The 22,505-nt window shown below is 40.4% G+C and overlaps 1 protein-coding gene across 1 annotated transcript in view; it reads right to left on the bottom strand.

Moving 5' to 3' along the window:
- VIPR2 (vasoactive intestinal peptide receptor 2) overlaps nt 1-22,505 on the bottom strand; it is a 67,042-nt gene that overhangs the window by 5,370 nt on the left and 39,167 nt on the right. The window contains exons 5-9 of the mRNA XM_063303392.1: nt 12,041-12,135; nt 8,024-8,165; nt 5,707-5,854; nt 3,746-3,806; nt 799-868 (exon numbers count right to left, since the gene is read on the bottom strand). Coding sequence (XP_063159462.1) covers nt 799-868; nt 3,746-3,806; nt 5,707-5,854; nt 8,024-8,165; nt 12,041-12,135 — 516 coding nt within the window. The remainder of the gene's footprint in view (nt 1-798; nt 869-3,745; nt 3,807-5,706; nt 5,855-8,023; nt 8,166-12,040; nt 12,136-22,505) is intronic.

Consider the following 22,505-nt stretch of genomic DNA (forward strand, 5'->3'; position numbering starts at 1 on the left):
ATCATTTCCCATTTACTGCTGTCTAGCAAACCATCATATATTTTTATATATGGTTCTTTAAGAAGAAAACTTAAGAAGCCTATCTCTCTTTACACACACAGACACACAAGAGATGTCTAAAGGTAACTGAAACGCTAAAATGCAATTCTATACTTGCAAATTGGAGGGATACAGTCGAGTTATAATTCTGCAAATTATACGTAAGAGCTAAACTTGGGGCAGCTATTATAATATCAACATCTAATACAGAAAAAGGTTGGTTTTGTTAAACTAATGATAGGAAAGTTTTTTCATTTAATATTTTTAGCTGTTTTTATGTCATTTTTAGTTGTGTGTGCCACCCACTGAAATTGGGTGGCCAATAAATAAGTAAGTAAGTAAGTAAGTAAGTAAGTAAGTAAGTAAGTTAGTTAGTTAGTTAGTTAGTTAGTTAGCTAGTTACTCTTAACTTTCAGGAAGCAGGCTAAGGTCTTTAAAATTCACCAGAGATTGAGCGACTCCTAATAGTAGGAATGTCACTGGTTGATTTTCTTGTTTCTGTTTTTAGGACTGTGGAAATGTTTTTCATTGTGCTAATGGGTTGTTCTTTTCAAATTGATATTATATTATTATCTGCCTTGGGAGAACCTCAGCCTCTCCTTCTGGAGCCAAAGGGTAGGTTTTAAATAAAATTAATAATGAAAAATAATAGACTTTTGCCTAGACCAACACTCATGCATGAAATTTCAAGGGATAAAAGCTACTGTGAAAAATTACAACATTAACATATAATTCATTTCCAGTGCTGAATTTACTTACTAAAATGGAAATTAGGATTGGTATTCGTATAATCCACCAAGGAGCACTATGATCGTTTGTATCCCAGCAACTGTTAACAAAAAGGAAAAATAATGAATCTAATTCTATCAGCAAGGATAGCTAATAAATAAACATGATAAATCCTGAGTCACTGTACCATAATTAAGCTTATCTCTAGCAAAATTGTAAGAAAAATTGAAAACAGAAAAAGCGGAGGGGACTACAATATAATTGTGAATCAGAAACAAGTACTATTTTTATAACGTATTACAATGGATCAATGGGGGTGGGGGGGCTGCAGGTACCAGGACAACGTTTAGAAACCAGGCCGTTCCATCTCAATTTTATAGGGCTTTTACTTGCTAACAACTTTGCACTGTGATGCCATTGTCTCTTTTGGCAGATCAGCTGTTATAAACAAGAGAAAGCAATGGCTTTGCCCCCACCCAGTAATGTGCATTTACACACTCCTGTGAAGCACTCCATGCCTGTCTCCACTTCCTTCTCCTTGCTCTGGCCAGTGGTCCCTCCAGGAAGGCAACAGGAGGAAATGACAAAATCAGGAGGAAGAAAACAGTACTCTCCTCACATTCTCACTCTTCATCTTTTCATGTTGTACTGTGAGGTGAAGGAAGAAAGGCCAGTCTGTATTGGACAAGAGTCAAAGTCACTCCTTTGTACAGTACATCAGGGAAAGATGGGCTGAAGAATCCCAGAAAGAAGAGGCAGAAACCCAAGGTTTTGGACTTCCTACCGATGGGAACCTGCCCATTCATAACTCCAGGGCCAGATGAGTATCAGAAGACCCAGATGTCTTAAGGACACAAAGGGTGGCACTGATCTCAGTTTGATGTGTCTCTAGCATGTGGAAGGTCCCAAATCCAAGTGACACGTGCCAGTAACAGAGGTCTTACAGCCTGGGACAAATCAGAAAAATATTGGAAAAAAAAATGGAAAAATTGGATGGCTGGGGGAAGGAAATGCTTCATTTTTTATTTGCATTTTTGCATTTTTCCAGGCCTTCGCATCTCTGATCAGCCATCTCTTCATATCATCTGGCAGTCCGTGTTTGTCATCTGAGGCAATCCGTATCTTGCTGTGGAATGAGCAAGTCTCAAAACAAGAATCCAGAGTAGTTAATGCATGTTGCACTGAAGGGCACTGTACTTGCATATCTCAAGCACAATATATACTATGGAGGCTTGCAGACCCTGCTTTTTTGTGGCAGTATCTATACTCTGAAATAGCCTCCTGCTTGGACTGACACTGTCCTGCATGATTGTAACACCATATATCAGGACCCAGAAGGCGTGTCTTCTCGGTTGAAGCACCTGTCCTCTGAAAAGTTCTCTCTCCAGAGATCCAAACAGCTCCCATCCTGATGATGTTTCTTGTAGAAATTCTATCATGAGGTCACCAAGAGTCAACACCAGCTTGATGGGGCATAAACAATCAATCAATCAATCAATCAATCAAAAAAGAAATCTGATGATGTTCTGTGAGTCTTTAAAAGACTGGCTGTTCTCCCAGGCCTTGTGGGAGGTTGTTTATGGAGGCTGTAGCAGAGTTTGTCTGGACACTTAGGTTCTTTTTACTGTTTTCCTATTTTAAGTGAAAGCTGCCCAGAGTCAGGCAGCTTCTAAAGCTTCTAAATAAATAAATAAATGATGTCTGGGATGGGCAACTGTATTAAGGTCATTGGGTTTCATGATTCTATAATTCCGTAATCTGTTCCCCAAATCTTCCATCAGACAAGATGTTACCAGAGAGGGAGAAGGAGGGAGGGAGGGAGAGGGAGAGAAACAAGGAAGAAACACAATGTTCAGAAATTAGATGAGATATTTCAGTTATTGACTCTTAATTGGAGATCACACATTAAATTCATTATTGGTGTATGTTATAACTGGTTTCTTTTCCAGGACACAAAAGTTGTTTTCACATCAGGTACACTGTTTTGGTTGTTTGTTTATTCATTCATTCATTCATTCGTTCATTTTGCATAACTGCCCATCTCAAACCAGTGACTCTGCATAGCTGTGGCTAACAATATTTTGAGGAGCAGAAGTGACACACTATTACTCCATTAGTGCTTAAATATCCTTACTCTATCCCAGGACTGTGCCTACTACTGGACTCTCCAGCACCCCATTCGAATGACCAAGAACCTCAAGATTGCAACACTGGCTCAATTTGAGTGATGCAATTTTGACTTAAAAGTGAGGGTCTCATCCTCATTTTTAAAACCTCACCAGAAGGCCAAAAAGGACAGAATTTTTCTGGCCATGCTCCTTTCACTGGTATCACCAGATGATCTTCCATGGTGCTTCAGAAGATCAGGAGGCTGTGATCCAATCCTGACCTTTTAAACATCCTCCCTGCTCCCCATATGGTACAGCATTCTACAGCAAACAGAAGTGGCTAGTTGTCTAGTGGTTAAGGCAACAGGCTAGAAACCAGGAGATTGTGAGTTCTAGTCCTGCCTTAGGCATGAAAGCAGGCTGGGTGACCTTGGGCCAGTCACTCCCACTCAGCCCAAAAGCCAATCAGGCGTGGTATGAGAGTTCTAGTCCCGCCTTAGGCATGAAAGCCTGCTGGGTGACCTGGGGCCAGTCCTTCTCTCAGCCCAACTCACCTCACAGGGTGGTTGTTGTGGGGAAAATAGGAGGAGGAAGGAGTATTTGGTATGTTCTCTGCCTTGAGTTATTTATAAAAATAATAAAGGCGGGATAGAGAAACAAACAAACAAACAAACAAACAACCTAGCTCTCACAACTATAATTCAGGTTCATATTTCACATTGGGCAGTATGTTTGTTTATTACCTGCTGCAACCCAACTGCGTATCCGAGAATAAAAACTTTGGCAATTTCGGACATGACGCAACCAGAACCAGTATTTTTTATAATGAAGCCTGGAAGCATATATGCTGCTATTCAATTGGTGCTTACCCAGTGTTGTCTAGATACACTCTAGATACTATCCACATGACAGTGAAGAGTGTAGGGATTCCTGGAACAAAGACATAGCAGAGGAAGAAGCAGGAAAAAAGTAAAAGATACATAAAATACATGATTTGGCAAAATCAACTGTGCAAACAGAAATCACTGCAGATTAAGAATTCAAACTATGTAATATGACATTGCATGAGAATTAGCTGAAGGGAAAGCACTAATATCAACCTAGGTTACAACAAGTCTGGCTGAGTTTGTACAACATGTTCAACAAGGTCAGTGAAAGATCTAGCAGTTCATGCTAAAGCTGGTTAGTGTTAGTCTTGGGATTTTGGGGAGGCAAAATGTACTGTGTAAAACTATCCCATTCGGTAAATTTATGATTGAATGGATTGCACAAATCCAAAAGATTGGTTGGTTCAGTGATTACACTGAGCATGTTCCATGAACACAGCTCCCTGCTACTCAGGTGAAATGTGGGTAACTTGTGTTCAGTCAAATGTGAATACAGATGTTTCATACAGTATTTTTTTTTCTGATAAAGAGACTTTGGTGTTTGAAGTCCAAGATGTCCTGCTTGTTCCTGGATGCAGTGGCTGCTATAATGACATGTGAAGGTGCTATATACTGACTCACAACCTATACTGTGAGTCATAGAAACATCTTCAGGGCTACTGTGAGGAATTTTCTTGTTCTCTGGCAGATAAAGTCACCTGGATTCACTTGGAGTTGGACGACTGGGCAGGTCCAATTGAGGCTCCTGGGCACAGTCTTGTGGGGTTATTTGGATCAAGTTTGAGCCTGTGACTCCAGAGGGAGCAGACTGGGTCCTCCAATCTGTGAGTTTGGTCACCTGTTTATTAGTCTCAGGGCCCTCCTTGATTATAAAGACTGCCTGGGAAGCGACCTGTAGTTGGGTCCATGTGATGGTGTCTGCTTTGTTGAGAGACAGGGTGGTCCCCCACTGTGAAAAAGGTGGTGGTGTGCCCCCTCCTCAAGAAGCCCTCACTGGACCCAACACTCATGGACAACTATTGTCCAGTTTCCAACGTTCCCTAAAAAGGGAACTTTTTTGAACGCTCCAGGTTCAGTCAATTAAACAATGTCATCTATTGGGACCTAGGCAGCACACCTTCTCTGTTGTGGCACCTGCCCTGTACAATAGCAAACCCCCCCCCACACACACAAGATTCCTACAGCTGTTTTGGAAATCATCAAAAACATGGGTCTTCTCCGAGGCCTGGGCTTTGAGCAGATGTTGAGCCTTTGTTAGTCTTTTGTTGGTTTCAGGTAGGTATGGTTGTTTTTAGTCTTCCAGACACACATATTTTTTAATGTTTGGTCTTTTGGTGTGTATTTTAAGCCACCTAAAGTCTTCTGGGAGTTTGGTAGTCTCCAAATCTAATAAATAAGTAAAATGTCTGTCCAGCCAGAATTGTCTATATAACCATCAGCAACTGTCCAATGTGCCCGAAACTGGAAATGCCCAGGATTGAATGTGCCCCAATATGACTCCCTGACTTTTGTTTCTGGAAAAGTAAACCAAAGCTTACTCAATTTGTGTTAGGACTTTCTTGCATCTAGAAACCCTGAATCTTCTTTCCAGCATGGTTGTGGTTTCACTTGAGAACTTTCCCTATGCCCATCCAGGAGTTCTTCAATTGTCTCTCCAAGTAATCTGAGTACTAAGGTCAGGGGACAACAAAACTTGTGACCCATCAAGCTATGTAAATCCACTCCGTCATCTAGCAAGAGCTTTGTATGCATCTCCATTATTTCTGCACTTGCCTGAACCTCCGAAATAATAGTGGGTCAAGGATTGGACAGATCCCACCACACAGAATGTTGAGTTTGCTGAGTCTCAAATTCTAGAGGCCTAAGTGGGATACAAGGTTAATATGAACCTTGCAGAGGGGGGGAGGAATAAAAAAAAGAGATAATGATATTGATCTTCTTACCCCATCCAATAAGGAGATATACGGTGAAGTGTCTGTTAGAGAATATGACCATGAGGAGGATGTGGAGATAAAGTCCTTCAACTAAGAGCCAATAAAAATTGGCCATTACACAGTACTGGAAAAACACCAAGCTAGCCCTGCAGCCAACCTGGAAAGTTACAAATCAAGGATGAAATGTTTATGCAAAGAAACTGCTGTAATACAGTAAATGGTTTCCTTTGTTTAAAATCTCTTTTGATAGATACAAGCTTTGACAAGAGATTTCTCCTTCCATGAATTTAGCTATTGATGGGCTGAAACAGCCTCTTTCAACTGATTTGGACTTGGTTCAGTGAACGAAAGCAAATGCCAAGTGCTTCTCAAAAGCAGGTTTGAAACTGATGTCTTTGGTTGTTGCCTCCTAAAGCAGTGGCGTATGTATCATGTGTTCTTCTTTATTATCACATTTCTCTCTCACACTCACTGTCTTACACATTTCAGGGCAAAAAGGTCTAGGAATAAAAATGTCACCTCCTTTGAGAATCAGGACAAGGCAGAGGTATTTGAGACTACCCATCAACCAGAAGTAATTTGGTTTGGGAAACATGTTCTCATCCCTTTTTAAAGTTAGTTTATTCTACAGCAGCTGTGCCAGAAGCAAAAAATAACTCATGGAATGCACAACCCCAAGGAGAAACTGAAATGCATTGCTTAGCTATTATATAAGCAAACCGGAATGAACATGGTGTATGTGATTTGTTGCTGCAGAGCTTTCATCAGATGGACCATACTACAATGATGCCAGCAAGTTAGGATTTTGGAAAAATAGTCAGGGGTGGGTGGGAGAAGAATGTTCCTTCTTCAACTAGCCAAGACAGTCACTCCCATCTGAATTGCGTGAGACTGAATATGCAGAGTAATAAAGGTGATCCATTGTTTTGCATTAAGGTCACAGAGCATCTTTGTGAAAAGCACGTCAAATTTAATTAACAGGGAAAAGTGGGAGGTGAGACTCGAGGAAGTTCCATGCTGAGGACTAATATGCTTCCAGTTGCTACAGGATTCTTGGTTCTCATTAACTGAGCTGAAGAGAATGGAATCATTAATATCTGTGGAGCCAAGAAGCTGAAACTTACACTTAGGTCTGAAATTGCTGTATATTTTCAGGTTATTGGTCCATCAAGACAGTTTCATACTCTGAGCAGCAACAGCTCTGAAAATCATCCCCTGCAATGCTCTCTGAGATTTCTCCCTTTGGGTGTGTATGTGCTATGACCTCATCCCTCTCTTGCATGCAAATTCTACCATAAACCCCTTTGTGTTCACCAGAGTTATGTTACTTCCTCCCAAATTAACCATGCTAAGGGCTGCTGTCTTTATTTCTTAATTTCAAAGGGCTCAGATGCTTGTTAGACTAATATTGCCCAGTGTCAACAAGCAAAAGTATTAATATGTATTTTTATGGGTAAGCAGAAGTCACAATTCATTTTTTTATCTTTTGATTATCTTTCCCATTTCTGGCACCACACATTGTTCGGCAGTTATTAGAAAGACGCAATTTAGGAAGTGCTTTTTGATTATGATGATCTTGCAAACTCAATGAGAGATGGCTCAAAGTTTCAGATGGAAATCTGAGCAGTGGTTTGCCCACTGCACAAGACCAGGCCTGCAACTAGGGTCTGTGTCACCTGGGGCAAACATGGATTCTGCACCCATTTTGGTGCCCCCTGTGCTCATTTTGGCACCCCCCCAGTTGCGGCCCTGCACGAGACAGTAGTGATTTTTGAATTGTTAAACCTGAATTAAAGGCTTCTGGATCCCATTCCAAGTTATTTCTATCTCTTTTGGTAAATCCCTTTCCTCCCTTGATGTGGTTCCCTTTTTCATTTAATTATTTTTATTTAAATAACTTCACTAGGCACAAAAACACTTACAAAACATGCCACCCCCCCCAAGCAAGTGCACCTGAGTACTCCCTGGAATCCTCATATGCTCCGTAGCCTGACTGAGGGCCTTCTTACATCCCAATTAATGGGGATGTAAGGGTGAGGAAGGAGAACCTAGATGTTAATCACATCAATCTTTACACAGATCTGAATATCAGCTGTACCAAATGTTGTCTGCCCAAAAGCAGAACGGAAGCCATTACAGGAATGGATAATCTTTCCCCACTGCAGTCTTACTCCATTCCAACACTGCTCCAGCAAGCCAACTGAAGCCTCACTACCCATGCCTTACTCTTCTCATGTGATGTTGGATATAACCTGCTACCACCTCAAAGATTATGTACATGGTACAAAATAAATGGGCTTTAATTAATAACAACTTCTTTACTTACCCAGGAAGGTTGCTTTTCTGGACACTGATCCGTGCCAGTGTTGGAATAGAGGACTTCATCCTTAACTAAGACAGAGACTGCCTTTAAAATGAAAGACAGGAACAGATTCAAATGTATGTAGTTCCGAGTGCAGTGAAGTTTCCTACATATAGAAAGAGACAGACAATGTAATTTCTGGAACCAAAGCATAACTGAAGATCTTTCTGCTCACCTTCTGTTGTTTCACAGAACAGTTAAGACGGAAGTGACCATAATGCAGGTGTAGCTCCTGATGGCCCCATACCCATCATTCTGCTTTGCCCACTGCTTTTCCACAAGCTGCATCAACTTTTGGTTGACATTATAACTGTTAAGGTATAATAATGCCAAAATCTCCTCTTTCGGGGGACAATTCGAAACCTTCTGAGGCAGCATGCATTGGGCATAGCAGTGAAGTATCAGGATGTCCCATGCCCCGTCCAAACAAAATAAAAATTAAGTAGTTGCTGAAATGTGAAATTACCCTAGTTTGTAAGTTCTCATGTGATAAAGGCAAAATCTTGAGGGAGCTCAGTGAAAACAGAAAAACTGCTGGTGATGGCCTAGCTTGAAAAAATTGTTAAGGTGATTTCTTGTAGGACAGGGATGAACAAGGTGAGATAATGTGCCCTATTTTCTTTCATTTCTTCTCTCTCCTTGGAGGATTGCAGGGGGGCATGATAGTGTTACAGTCATGAAGGGATAGGCCCAACATTTGCTAGAGATTTTGTGCGCCTATTTTGAGTTTTATTTTCTTAAAAAAGCAAGAACTATAGAAAATGGCCACTTGCCACCAAATTTCAGTGAAATAATCTTAGCTGTGGGGACTGCAAAAAAGAGGTTGAGGATCTGATGTGACCACCAGAGACCAACCTAGGAAAAGCAGAAGTCCAGATCAAGAAAATGGTGATACCTGCTCCAGAAGGGATTGTCTAGCAGCTTGGGAGAGTTTAGCTTCCAATAGTTTAGTCCATTTTTAAAAATATTCAGCAACTGTTGGCCACTCTGGGTACCATGGCAGAAAAGCTCTACATATATGCAATAATGTACTTAGTACTTGTTTTATTTATTCAATAACTGCAAGGGATGCTCTTTGGGCTCTTAATATTGAGTTCAATCACTTGATTGTTCCAGCAAGTTGAAGATTAAAAATGAACACCTAGATACTTGCAGGTTTTAACTTGCTCAAAAAGTCTCCCATTGATCTTCCACCTAATTGGAGACTTAAAACACTTTCTTGAAAATACTGAAAGCCTTGTTTTAGAATAATTAATTTTAAGGTGTTCCCTGGAACAATAGAATGACAAGGCTTTAAAACACTGGTGCATACCCACATGTGTTACAGATAAACAAACCACATCATCAGCACATAGGAGAACAGGAAAGGAGAATAGGAAAGGGACACTGACCGACAGATGGAGGATGAAGCTTTGGCTTGGCAAAGATGTCAACTACATCGTTAATATAAATTAATATTAAAGTAGGGCAAGCATACATCCTTGTTTTATGCCCTTTTGAGTATGGCTAAGTTTGGTTAAGTCGGCATTGCAATTGCTCTTCATTTGGGTAGTGATGCTGTGATGCAATGCTATTATTAGTTTAAGGAGGCACTGATCAATTGATGTGGCAACTAGTTTCTTTCAAAGTCTACCATTTGGTATTGAATCAAAGGCTGCCCTTAAGTCAATGAAAATGACATAGAGGGTGCATTTGAGGGACTAGTATATTTCTCAACTAAATGATGTAGAATTATATGTTGGTCTATTGTTGAATGCCTGCATGATCCTGATCTTTGTAGGTATAGACACATCATGGCATCTGAATATTTTTTCCAAGGATTTCTTTACTATCCTACCAAGTGCTACTCTGCAACAAATTTCTTGCTTGTTGATTTCATTTCTGTTGATAGTTGATCCTAAAAGGCAGAAGCAATTCACCATTTCAGTATCTTCACTGTCAGTTCTAAGTCTGGTTGCTGTACTGGTTTGTCATTCATTTGGTGTTCTTTATATTGATTCTTATTTTTTCTACTGTGCTCCTTGGCTTTTATTACTTGAAACTGCAGATCATTTGTATTTTCAGCTATCAGAGTAGTGTTATCAGCATAGCACAGGGTATTGATGTTTCTTCCTCCAATTTAAAACCATGCTTACCTTCTTCTAATCCAGCCTTCCTCAATATAAATTCAGCATCTACTGTAGTTTGAATAAAATAAGGAGAGAATATACAGCTTTGTCTCACTCCTTTGTCATCCTAGAACCAGTCTATTTCTACATGTTCCATCCAGACTGTAGCTTCCTGTCGAGCGTATAGGTTGCTCATGAGGATGGTGAGATGTTCTGGGGTGCCCATTTTCCTAAGAACATTCCATAGCTGTCTATCCACGTGGTCTCCTTGATAAAATACAGGAGTGGTTTATATTGCCTTCTCCCATGCAGTATGAAATTATACTTTTGCCATTGTCACTAAAGTGATAATCCACCTCCAGCAACTTCTTATACTGCTGTTGCCCAATATAGGTGCCTGCTTGGCTTAGCTGGGATGACCTTCATGCCTTAGGGGACCCTGCTGGGAATATATTGTATATTCTTGGCAAATACTCCTAACGTTCTTCATTCATGTCCTCCCAGGCATCCCTCCCCGCCATGAAGGGGGAAGCAGATTTTACAAGTAGATAATTGCATTCCAGTTCTCACTTTTTAAAGCTGCCTTACAGAAATAACTCTTTTTCTCTACTACTAAATATTATCACCTCAGGTTTTTTTTTAACTGTGTATGTTTGCAAGCTATATTATTGCTCTAAAATGCATGTACATGTGGCAATTTCTAATTAGTCTCTTCTCTATTTACATCCTGGAGATAGGATAAATAAAGGCCTAAATATACTGTATACTGGCTGCCCCCCTTCCTTTCTTAGACTGACATTGCTTCTTCCCTTGACTCTGACTGGTAGAATGTCTTATTTTCTGTCATCTTTGGTCCAAGAGAGGTCATCTGCAGGGGGCAAAGGTCCTGCAGTGCATCCCCTTCTTCATCTTCAGTGAGCTTTCTGGATCTTACCCAACAACTCTCTTCAGCAATCTTCTCTGGAATTGCACCTGAACTTTGCACCTGAACTCTGGAATTGCACCTTTCTGCAGGTTCACTAGTCAGCATTGTTCTTTAATAAAACAACAAATCTTTGACAGCTGCTGCTGTCTAGATCCTAGGCTCTGGACACATTAGGACTTTTGAAAGTATGTTGGTACTCACATAAATTGACTATCAAGGGGGAGCTCTGCCCATTCAAGAAATGGCTGCCTTGACAAAAACAGCCAGTCTCAAAACACCCATTTTTCAGAAAGCAATACAATAAGATTGCTCCACATCACCTCCTTTAGATCTCCCCACCCACTTACCTACTTTCCTCAGCAGGTGGGCCTCTTTGCTGTACTACAAGGTCCTGGGCTCCATAGGCCAGCAAAGCACTTAACTGTATCCATCTACATCTCTTATTTTTTCAGAATGCTTATAGGGCCTATCTGGGTTCCAGAAGGATTTTTAGAAATAAAGATGATGCTGCAGAATGGCACTTTGGTTTGCACCATACCAGCTGCTTGCCCTTTATTATTTTAATTAAATGGTTGCAGTGAAACAAATCTAAAGAAATGAAGAACCTCAACATCTGGATCAGCTTTCCTAGGCTTAGAAGCTAAACAGGATTGAACCTGGTTAGACTTTGGACGAAGATCCCAGAATTGTAGAGACTAGAAGTCCAAAAACACACCAGAAGAAGACAACAATAAACAATTTCCATACTGTTGCCAAAGTAACTATACGATTATGTCCTTCAAATGACCAGGAGCTGAGTTTGATTTGAAAGAAGCTTTATTTTAAAAAATTAAAATAAAAATTAAAATAAAATAAAATAATTAGGTGAAAAGTGAGGACAAGATTGCCTATCCCTATTCTACCACTGTTCCAAAATACTTAATTCCTTTCATGTTTTAGAAAACTTACCTAAAAAGGCAAAGAATAATGCTTCCTGTGGTCAGAGCAATGAGAGAAGCGCTGTGTCCGAGGGTATAAATTGTTTTCACCCAAACATAGAAAATCTATGAAGAAAACATGTATTTTAATTAATTACTATGAACAGACATTTGGAAATGATTCAACAACATAGCGGAGGTGGCAAACCACAGCATGCAGCCCTCTAGCATTTATTTATTTATTTATTTATTTATTTATTTATTCATTCATTCATTCATTCATTCATTCATTCATTCATTCATTCATTCATTCATTCATTCATTCAAAGATTTATAAGGCAGCCCAACTCAGACAATGTGACTCTCGGTGGCATAAATCAAAAGGAAGAAAAAAACAAAACAAAACGATCTAGCAACAATGTATAAATATAAAATATAAAATGGTGCCCAAGCACACAACAAAACAATCACAGGGGGGGACTCCCACTCAACTGACCCCTAATGCCTGGGGGGGAAGAGCCAGGTCTTAAAGGCTTTCCTAATGGTGAGAAGAATTTGGGGGTGTCATATATCAGGGGGAGGGATTGTTCCAGAGAGCAGAGAGTTCATGCTGCCAAAATTTAGCAACAAAATGGGAGGAATGTTGGTAGTGCAATTTTGGACTATTTTAGCTTTTGGTGGTGGTGGTTGTAACAGTGGGAATGGGAGCAGTTTGTCTCTGGAAAACCTCTTCCCATTCTCCCCTTCAAATACCTCCAAAAGCCAAAAAGTAAGCTAAACAATCTTGGCCATGCCCCTTTTGGTCCTGTTGCAGTATTACCAGGGTCTTCCTTTGGTTCTTGAGAAGGTTGGCAGGCTTAGTTTCAGTCTTGGTCCCTCAAACATTGTTCATCCATACACAATCCCAAGATGAAAAGAAAGGGGAAAAAGTAAGCAGTAGCTCAAGAGTTCAACAGGGGTTAGGAAGAGATCCATCATGGGGTCTCCTCCTTTGCTGACAATGGATCATACTCCTGTTTCAGAAATTGTACTAGATCAATGGTCCCCTTCTGATGGTCCCCTTCTGTTTGGCTAACCATTTGCAGGATTCTCAACCAACACAGCAACATACTGTCTGAGACTTCTGAGAGCTGAAGCGATTCCGACATACTAGAGGGCACCAAGCTGGGGAAGAAGTGTTTACTTTGAGCAGATAACGGTAAAAGGAAGGTCTGCTTTTGTGCTTGATCTACCTATTCTTTTTCACACTTCTATAATTCTCTGTATTGCAGACCCTCACATGGAAACATGTATCTCTATAGCAAATGGATTCCAGTACCAGGGTTAGAAGAACATTGTTTAATTATTTGTTGTTGTAACCCTAAAGGAAAAGAAGACTCCTGAAAAAAAGAATAAAGTAGACATACTGTAGATTTTAACCTCAGGGTTTCTGCCAACACTTGGGGGAAAATGTCCTGCCAACACTAACACAATAATGTGTTAAGATACTGCTTTGAGACTACAGTCAGCATAGTGCATCTTAGGTAATTGTTTCTTGGCCTCATAAAGTTCTGTTCAAGGCGTGAAAGTGAACATCAAAAGTGAAAAGTAGAAGCAAATAACACCTTCTCCCTTGTTTACTCTCCTATTTCTCCCTGCTGACATCAGAATAACCCTGGTAGAACAGACCAAATTTATCTATTTATTTCATTTATTTATCAAATTTATCACTGCCCATCTCCCCTACAAGGAGGGAATCTGGGTGGTTCCCTATCTTATCAGTGTTCAGATCCATATAGTCACTGACCAGATGTATCTAGGAACCTCCAAAAACAAGACATAGGGAGAATGTCTTTCCCTTGTTTGCATAACACATGGCAAAATTACACATAACATGGGTTACCATCAAAGGGGGATTCAAGTCATCTCCCCCCTTCTACCTCTCATGATGTGCTGCATAACTCAGGCTATGTTGTGATAATACCCCTTGAGTTTTTCTACCACATATCACATCTTCTGCACCCAACAGTGGACATGAAGAAATGTAACATGCAGTGGTGATGATGGGGCATGAAATAATTGCAGTAACCAAACGCTGCATTAAGTTGTTCCATGAATAAATTTGAAATTTACTCATGGAAATTTCCCTAGTGTCAAGGTCAGGGTTCTCATTCATTCATTCATTCATTCATTCATTCATTCATTCATTCATTCATGCTATTTCAGAAATGTCATATGTGTACGAAAACGAAATACAGTACGAAAACGACATACAGTACAGAGAAAGAAAAGTCCCGAGCAATTTCAAGGAAAAAGTAAAAAAGCAAGTTGCCTATCAGCAATGGACATATAAATATGTGATATTCTAGCCCAGTGTTTCTCAACCTTGGCAACTTTAAGATACATGATCTTCAACTCCCAGAATTCCCCAGCCAATATGTTGGGGAATTCTGAAAGGTGAAGTCTGGCTGGGGAATTCTGGGAGTTGAAGTCCAAACATCTTAAAGGTGCCAAGGTTGAGAAACATTGGCAATGCTAGCCCTATTATCAAAGTCTCTGTTCATCCATTGCTTGAAACCATGGTTTGTTTAAGCATGATTTAATATATAAACTGCAGTTGGTTGGGTTGACACAACTAAGCCATAAATCATGAACCCACAATAGCTGGGTTCACATAATACTATAAATCAAAACTAAACAAACCCCCTTATGGCGCTGAATGTTGTATGAACCAATACATTGTGTTTCTTTTGCTCCTGTTCTTTCTGCAGCATTTGAAATAGTGAAACCACTTCAGTAACTCACATACCACAAAGTCTTTGGGACTGGTAGCCTTCCAAGTAATGTTCAAAGTAGAAATCCTTTAAAAAGGCAGCCTTTATGCCAATATTCTAAAATGGTTCTATAATGATTCTGGAAGTACGCTCTTTCATCTTATATGATGCTTGATGCTTATTGTTTGAAAAGCTATTTTTCAATTGTGCCCAAGGTACATTTATTTCAAATAAAGACCATTTTTTTACTTTAAAAATATATGGCCACACAAAAGAGTATCTACACAGCTTCCCATTATGATTATTGGCTTTACTATGCTGAAGTTAACTTGCTCAAGTTCTGCTTGATGAGACATTTTTCAAGTATACTGTACTTCTCACTTCAGCTTAACACGGCAAAAAGAAAAGTGTTAATTTATTGCTGTCAGGTCCACAAAGCCTTTGGAATCTACCAAAATGTATAATTTCTCTCTCTGGAGTGAGTTACATGACATTTGACACTTTGGTTTCATTTGCACCCTTGACATAATTGCCATTTGAATTAAATTACATGACATCTTGAAAACATAAAAAGGGCTCTGTAGGATTAGACTAAAGAGCCACATAGATCCCATTTCCTGCTTAGAGATTAAAAAGAATTATGCTACAGATCTTGCCAGAAGCAAATCTGGGAGTTTCACTGCAGTGCATCTATAGATGCTCCATAGCAAGACGAATGCTGGCTAGCATTTGTCCTTCCCAGGAATAACTCTATGGCAGGTGCAGGCAGAAGTTGTCCTCATGTTATAAAATTCCTAAAAGGGTGAAAAGCCTTTTTTTCCATAAAACAATAGACCCTTATACTGACAGCAGTGCTGGGTCTGGGGGAAAATGTTTGGTCTGGTCAGGCCCAATCCTAGTATTGCCTCTGCTCTTCAAAAATCTGGCACTGCTAAGCTTTTGGGGCTTTGTGAAGCCTTTTTTTTTTTAAGCAATAGAAGGGGCATCCCAGCCAGCTTGAAAAAATTACAGAGTATAATCTCCATTCATCCCCACATCCAATCTGATGAATATGCCTGCAGAATTTGAATTAAAGGTCAGAAAATTTGCTGGATGGGAATTTTGTCCCGAAGAAGGAGCAATTAAATTGAATGGATCTATCCTACTCTGCTTATCCCTCTAACCGTCTCCCCAGCTGTTCATCAAATGCTTTTCTAGAAAGTCCAAAGACAGAGCTTGCAGGCAACACCACTGTTTCTTGCAGTGCCTCTGAAGGTTCTCTGTAGGTTTCACTCATTTGCCCAGTCCCCTTCTGAAGTCATCCAATAACTGTTACTCTATCGTATGAATTAAATTCTAATAACATGCTGGTTGGAAATTCAGTCTCAGCATCTCTGGAGGGTGATAGTTTGGAAAAGGGTAATGTATAGTGAAAGCCCCAAATTAATTGATGATTAATTAGCTGAGGGTTCTTCCACAAGCTGCTTTGGCAATGTTCTTGCAATGCTCCTGCATTCTTTGTCCCCATGCTGACATTGTCCACTTTTCCTCCAGCTTGGCTGCCCAGAATATCTAATAAGAAAACTTCTATTTTGCGATTTGGGACACTCCACAGGACTTGGCCAGTTTTTCTATTGGCACAAACTCTGACCAATGTCCTATCCAGCTCCATGGCTCTCTGCTGCTCCTATTTATTGGCATGTGTAATGAGATGCACACCTGGGATGTGGTGGATTGGTCCCTCGGTTGCCTGAAGTGAGGTTCCTTAAGCCCTTCCCCCTCAGTTCCTAACGTACCTTCCCATACTTCTGTGGAGGTCCTATTATGTAAATGCTGCCACTATCCTTGTTTACTTATTTAATCAAATTTATATGGCCTCTGGGGCCCTCTTAATGTTCTCTAGGACTGAATTACTCAGAACAGGTAAAGCTCTGTAGTTTAACTGAGTGAAGTGGTGCGTGTGTTAAGTTAAAAATCCTTCTAAAATGAGAATGCTGACTCAGCAAGAATTAAAATCTTATACAGTAGACTCTCAGTTAACCAAAACTCAAGCAACGGGCACTCTCAAGCAACCGGCACAAAAATCGAACTGGAAAAAAACCAGCACTCTCAAGCAACCAGAAAACAAAAAACAAAAAACTGGCACTCTCAAGCAAGTGGCAAAAAAAATCTGCATCTCTCTGCTGCCATCTAGTGGGTATTACGGTTTAAATAGTAACTCTCAAGCAACCAGAAACTACATTTATCTGGCATCTACCAAACCCCATGGGTGCCGATTAACTAAGACTCTATTGTATTATGTAAATGAACAGTAAGAAACTAGACAGGGATGAAAGACAAAAAGAGAAAGGAAACAAAGAAAAGAACAAGAGGTTATCTCAGCTAGCTCCTTCAGCCAGAAACACCCACGCACACACAGAATGCAGAACAAAGGCATCACAGCTCAATAATTTTTCATAAAATAACTGAACATTGGCATCCAGGTTTGATTGACAGGTCAAGTGTAGGTTTTCCTGTAACTGATTCATATCTGAAGCTCTTGTAATGGGATTTCTTTTCATTCACTACATCCGCGTTGCTCAACCTTGGCAGCTTTGACATGGGTGGACTCCAACTCCCAGAACTCCCCAGCCAGCTCTTGTTTCTGTGAAAAGCTGCTCTCAATTATAAGAGCTGGAGGGTTCAATTGAACTGATATTTGAAATACTGGGCAATTCTCACCTGAAATTCTATTAATTTTTAGTAGGAAAAAATTAAGATTCCATGTAATACGGAGGAATGCTAAAAGGGTTATAATGACTTATCTCTCTTCCCCTCTTTCCTGGCGGAGAAATATTTTGTCGAGTCCTTGGTGCTCTCTGAGCCTTGTTTTCCTGCAGACGATTCATTGCCAGACTAGGCAACATCTTCAGTGCCTTGGAGAGCAAGGCCCACTCCTTCTTTGCACTGAAGATGTTGCCTAGTCTGGCAATGAAACGTCTGCAAGAAAACAAGGCTCAGAGAGCACCAAGGACTCCACAGTTCAGCCCTGAGCTACAAATATTTGCTTTGATTGGAGAGATATTTCTTTAAGAAGAAAAGTAAACTAGGTGGTACTAAGAATTTCAAGTATAATCATGTTCAGTCTACATTGCTTTTCCTAACTATTCTCAAGGTGTGCATTTTTCAATGTCATAATTAATCGTACCTGTGATTTAGTGCTTTTTCCAAATAGAATAGACTTGTTATTTTTGACTTGAATAGCTAGAAAACTATTTCATGGAAAGATTCTTTTAGACAACAACTAAATGAAAAGCTTCCATCGCAAAACAAGAAGTGCACGTTGCCAGAGTTAAAATAAGAGGGTTAACACAAGTGTTTTCTTAATGTAATCCTCATGACATTATTAGGCATATCATTGCAAAGCAGGTTTGTATCAGACTGAGAGTGACATGGCTAATTTGCATGGTGCGGTTAAGACAGTATTATATTTTGGAGGACAAAAATGCAGATCAAAGTCTGCATTACTTAAAGTCCTAAGTAATTAAGCTGTCTTTCTAGATAGCCTATCTTGCAAGACTGTGAAGATAAAATGGGGCAGAGATAACATGGCTTTTGGGGTTGCTTGGAGGAAGAACAGCCTTAGAATAGCAAATAATATGCAAGTTTGCTACTGGGCATTTATTTTATTACTTCATTTATCAGATATCTATCATATCTTTCCCTGAGGAGCCAGTTTGGTGTAGTGGTTAAGGCATCAGGCTTAACCACTACAGACTGCTGTGAGTTCTAGTCTGTCATGATCACCATTGCGATACTTGTGACATCGCAACGGCTCGCATGACAATACAAGGAAATGGGTCCCTGACGGATTAGGCAAAGGCAACAAAGAAACACAAAGAACCAGCAACAGGTGCGAAGAAACTAAGTAACAACTGGGACCAGGAAACAAAAGATACAAAGTAGCCAATGGGTAATTGACTAACAACAGGAGAGGCACGCCCGGGCTTTCGAAGAATTAAGAGCATGATCGCCCGGCAATGGATCGTTACCGCACAGGAAGGCGATCGAGGCGATGCCTGGGGCGCAAGGGGGATGCACAACCTCTCACCCAGCAGGGACGAAACCGTTGGGACTCGTGGGATGCACCTGGGATGATGTGGGGTGGAGCGCTGACCAGCGCGGGCTATTTAAATCCTGCTCCGGCGCGCTCCCCTCACTCTCAGCTTTCTAAAGGCATGCATTCTATTCCCAAATAAAACCTGAACCTAAGCCTACCCTAGCGTCTGTGTTTTCATTTGGGTCTCAGGCAGAGCCTGACATAGTCCTACCTTAGGCACAAAGCCAGCTGGGTGACCTTGGGTCAGTCATTTTCTCTCAGCCCTAGGAAGGAGGTAGTGGCAAACCACTTCTGCAAAACCTTGCCAAGAAAACTGCAGGGATTTGTCCAGGCAGTCTCTGAAAATCAGACACAATTGAACAGATAAAAATAAAAAAAAACCCCATATATTTCCCTGTAGGAAGGACATTCAAGGTTGCTAAAAGCATCCATTCCTACATAATATTAATGATGTAATGACTGCTATCCAGACAGTAACCTTTTCTTTCATTTTTTTGGTTAGGGAAGCAATTGATTGTACTAAGTCTAATACTTACAGAAAGTACAAAACATCTTGGATTTAGCTTTAGTCTAAATTCTATCATGGTCTTCTGAGTTTCAATTTTCAAGCACTTGTGACTCCTCTGGAATGTTTTTTCAAGCAGTATTAAGCCATTGTCAGAAAATGCTCTTTGGGCATCTTGTAAATTAAAGAAGTCGCACTATCCATTCCTTGTTGTTGTTTATTCGTTTAGTCGCTTCCGACTCTTCGTGACTTCATGGACCAGCCCACGCCAGAGCTTCCTGTCGGTCGTCAACACTCCCAGCTCCCCCAGGGACAAGTCCATCACCTCTAGAATATCATCCATCCATCTTGCCCTTGGTCAGCCCCTCTTCCTTTTGCCTTCCACTCTCCCTAGCATCAGCATCTTCTCCAGGGTGTCCTGTCTTCTCATTATGTGGCCAAAGTATTTCAGTTTTGCCTTTAATATCATTCCCTCAAGTGAGCAGTCTGGCTTTATTTCCTGGAGGATGGACTGGTTTGATCTTCTTGCAGTCCAAGGCACTCTCAGAATTTTCCTCCAACACCACAGTTCAAAAGCATCGATCTTCCTTCGCTCAGCCTTCCTTATGGTCCAGCTCTCGCAGCCATATGTTACTACAGGGAACACCATTGCTTTAACTATGCGGGCCTTTGTTGTCAGTGTGATGTCTCTGCTCTTAACTATTTTATCGAGATTGGTCATTGCTCTTCTCCCAAGGATTAAGCGTCTTCTGATTTCCTGACTGCAGTCAGCATCTGCAGTAATCTTTGCACCTAGGAATACAAAGTCTTTCACTGCTTCTACATTTTCTCCCTCTATTTGCCAGTTATCAATCAAGCTGGTTGCCATAATCTTGGTTTTTTTGAGGTTTAGCTGCAAACCAGCTTTTGCACTTTCTTCTTTCACCTTCATCATAAGGCTCCTCAGTTCCTCTTCACTTTCAGCCATCAAAGTGATATCATCTGCATACCTGAGATTGTTAATGTTTCTTCCAGAGATTTTAACTCCAGCCTTGGATTCCTCAAGGCCAGCTTGTCGCATGATGTGTTCTGCATACAAGTTGAATAGGTAGGGTGAGAGTATACAGCCCTGCCGTACTCCTTTCCCAAACTTAAACCAGTCCGTTGTTCCGTGGTCTGTTCTTACTGTTGCTACTTGGTCGTTATACAGATTCTTCAGGAGGCAGACAAGATGACTTGGTATCCCCATACCACTAAGAACTTGCCACAATTTGTTATGGTCCACATAGTCAAAGGCTTTAGAATAGTCAATAAAACAGAAATAGATGTTTTTCTGAAACTCCCTGGCTTTTTCCATGATCCAGCGGATATTGGCAATTTGGTCTCTAGTTCCTCTGCCTTTTCTAAACCCAGCTTGTACATCTGGCAATTCTCGCTCCATGAACTGCTGAAGTCTACCTTGCAGGATCTTGAGCATTACCTTACTGGCATGTGAAATGAGTGCCACTGTTGGATAGTTTGAACATTCTTTAGTGTTTCCCTTTTTTGGTATGGGGATATAAGTTGATTTTTTCCCATCTGATGGCCATTCTTGTGTTTTCCAAATTTGCTGGCATATAGCATGCATTACCTTGACAGCATCATCTCGCAAGATTTTGAACAGTTCAGCTGGGATGCCGTCGTCTCCTGCTGCCTTGTTATTAGCAATGCTTCTTAAGGCCCACTCAAGCTCACTCTTCAGGATGTCTGGCTCATCCATTCCTAGCATTTCAATAACGACTGAGATTAAATCAATAAATTTCTGAGACTCAGAAATTCAGGGCTGGTCCAAAACTTTAAGGTATCCATTCTCATTCTAGGTCCAAAATATCCCATGGACCGGCAATCTAATTATCCTTAATCACTGGCAATGGGACAATGTTCTTCACTGCATGCGAAAGTAAGATGTTCTCTTACTTTCAAGGGGGAAATACGGCACATAGTTTTCTACCTCTTACCAAGTCCCTGCGATTGCTGCTTGAGGCAACAACTTTATTTTGCCTAATGACAGGGCAAGTCTTACCAAGAGCAACATTCCAATACCATCTCAGGGGTAACTTTGGTGTGCCAATCCTACTGATCAATCTAACATTTCTGGTGAGTAGAATGTCACAAGCCCAGGCAGGGTCATGGGCAATAGTCAAACATGGGCTAGGAGTCATGGAGAAGTCAATAACCATGTATAAAGAATTTAGGAACATACCCCTTGAAGAAGACTTTATTGCTTAAACAAAGCTTAATTGCAATAGAAAGCCTTTTATATTCCTTCCCATCCAGGAGGATCCAATGGTCATCCTGGGAGAATAGGGCAGACATTGTGAACATGCAGCTCAGTGGCTTGTCCCACATGCCGCTTGCTCGGCAACCTGAAACCATGAAATCCAAGTCCAGTGATCTAAACTACAAAGCACTTGTTTGGACAAGCCCTAACAGGTTTATTGAGGTATGGGCTTATATAAAAGAAGTGGATGAACAACATTACTAGTACAGAGAATTTACAAGTTAAAGTACATTGGAGGATAAATTATATTTATAGGGGACACAAGCAATTAAATCGTACTTTGTTACTGAAATAGATCAACTCTCCCCAATGGTGATTGGTGGCTTGGAATTCTGAGATTTTTAGTCTTAAGTAAACAGGAATATGAAAGGAATATGTTAGATAAATCATGGGTGCCTTCTAATCTGCTATATTAGGGGATTCAAAAATATACAGTAGTAGGTCAGTTCTCAAAAAGTTAACCGAAGGGGAAAAAAACAGAGATAGGCACCTGTCCTTCTACAGAAAACACTTTCAGACCTCTAATCATTGTCCTCTTTCTATGCTGTAAAATACTGTTTTACAAGAGCTTAACCAAACAACTTCCCACAATTCTATGGATTCAGAAATAATTACTTTAGGAAAAAAAAGTCCTGCAATTCATGCTTCAACAGTTTTCCTTCACCTACGCTTTAATTTTGAAAGTAAGAAGTCAAATATTTTATTTCATCTCTACTAGCAAATAAGAACATTAAATATACTAAAATAATATTGCACAAGAAACGTCTCCATAAACCAGGCAGAAACTAATTCAACTAGTCAAGAAGCAGTGCTTCTATAGTTTTGATTTGTTTGCTTTTTTTTTTTTTGGTATCTCCTTCC

Source organism: Candoia aspera, chromosome 4 (genome assembly GCF_035149785.1).
Source record: "Candoia aspera isolate rCanAsp1 chromosome 4, rCanAsp1.hap2, whole genome shotgun sequence".
NCBI classification, from domain to species: Eukaryota; Metazoa; Chordata; class Lepidosauria; order Squamata; family Boidae; genus Candoia; species Candoia aspera.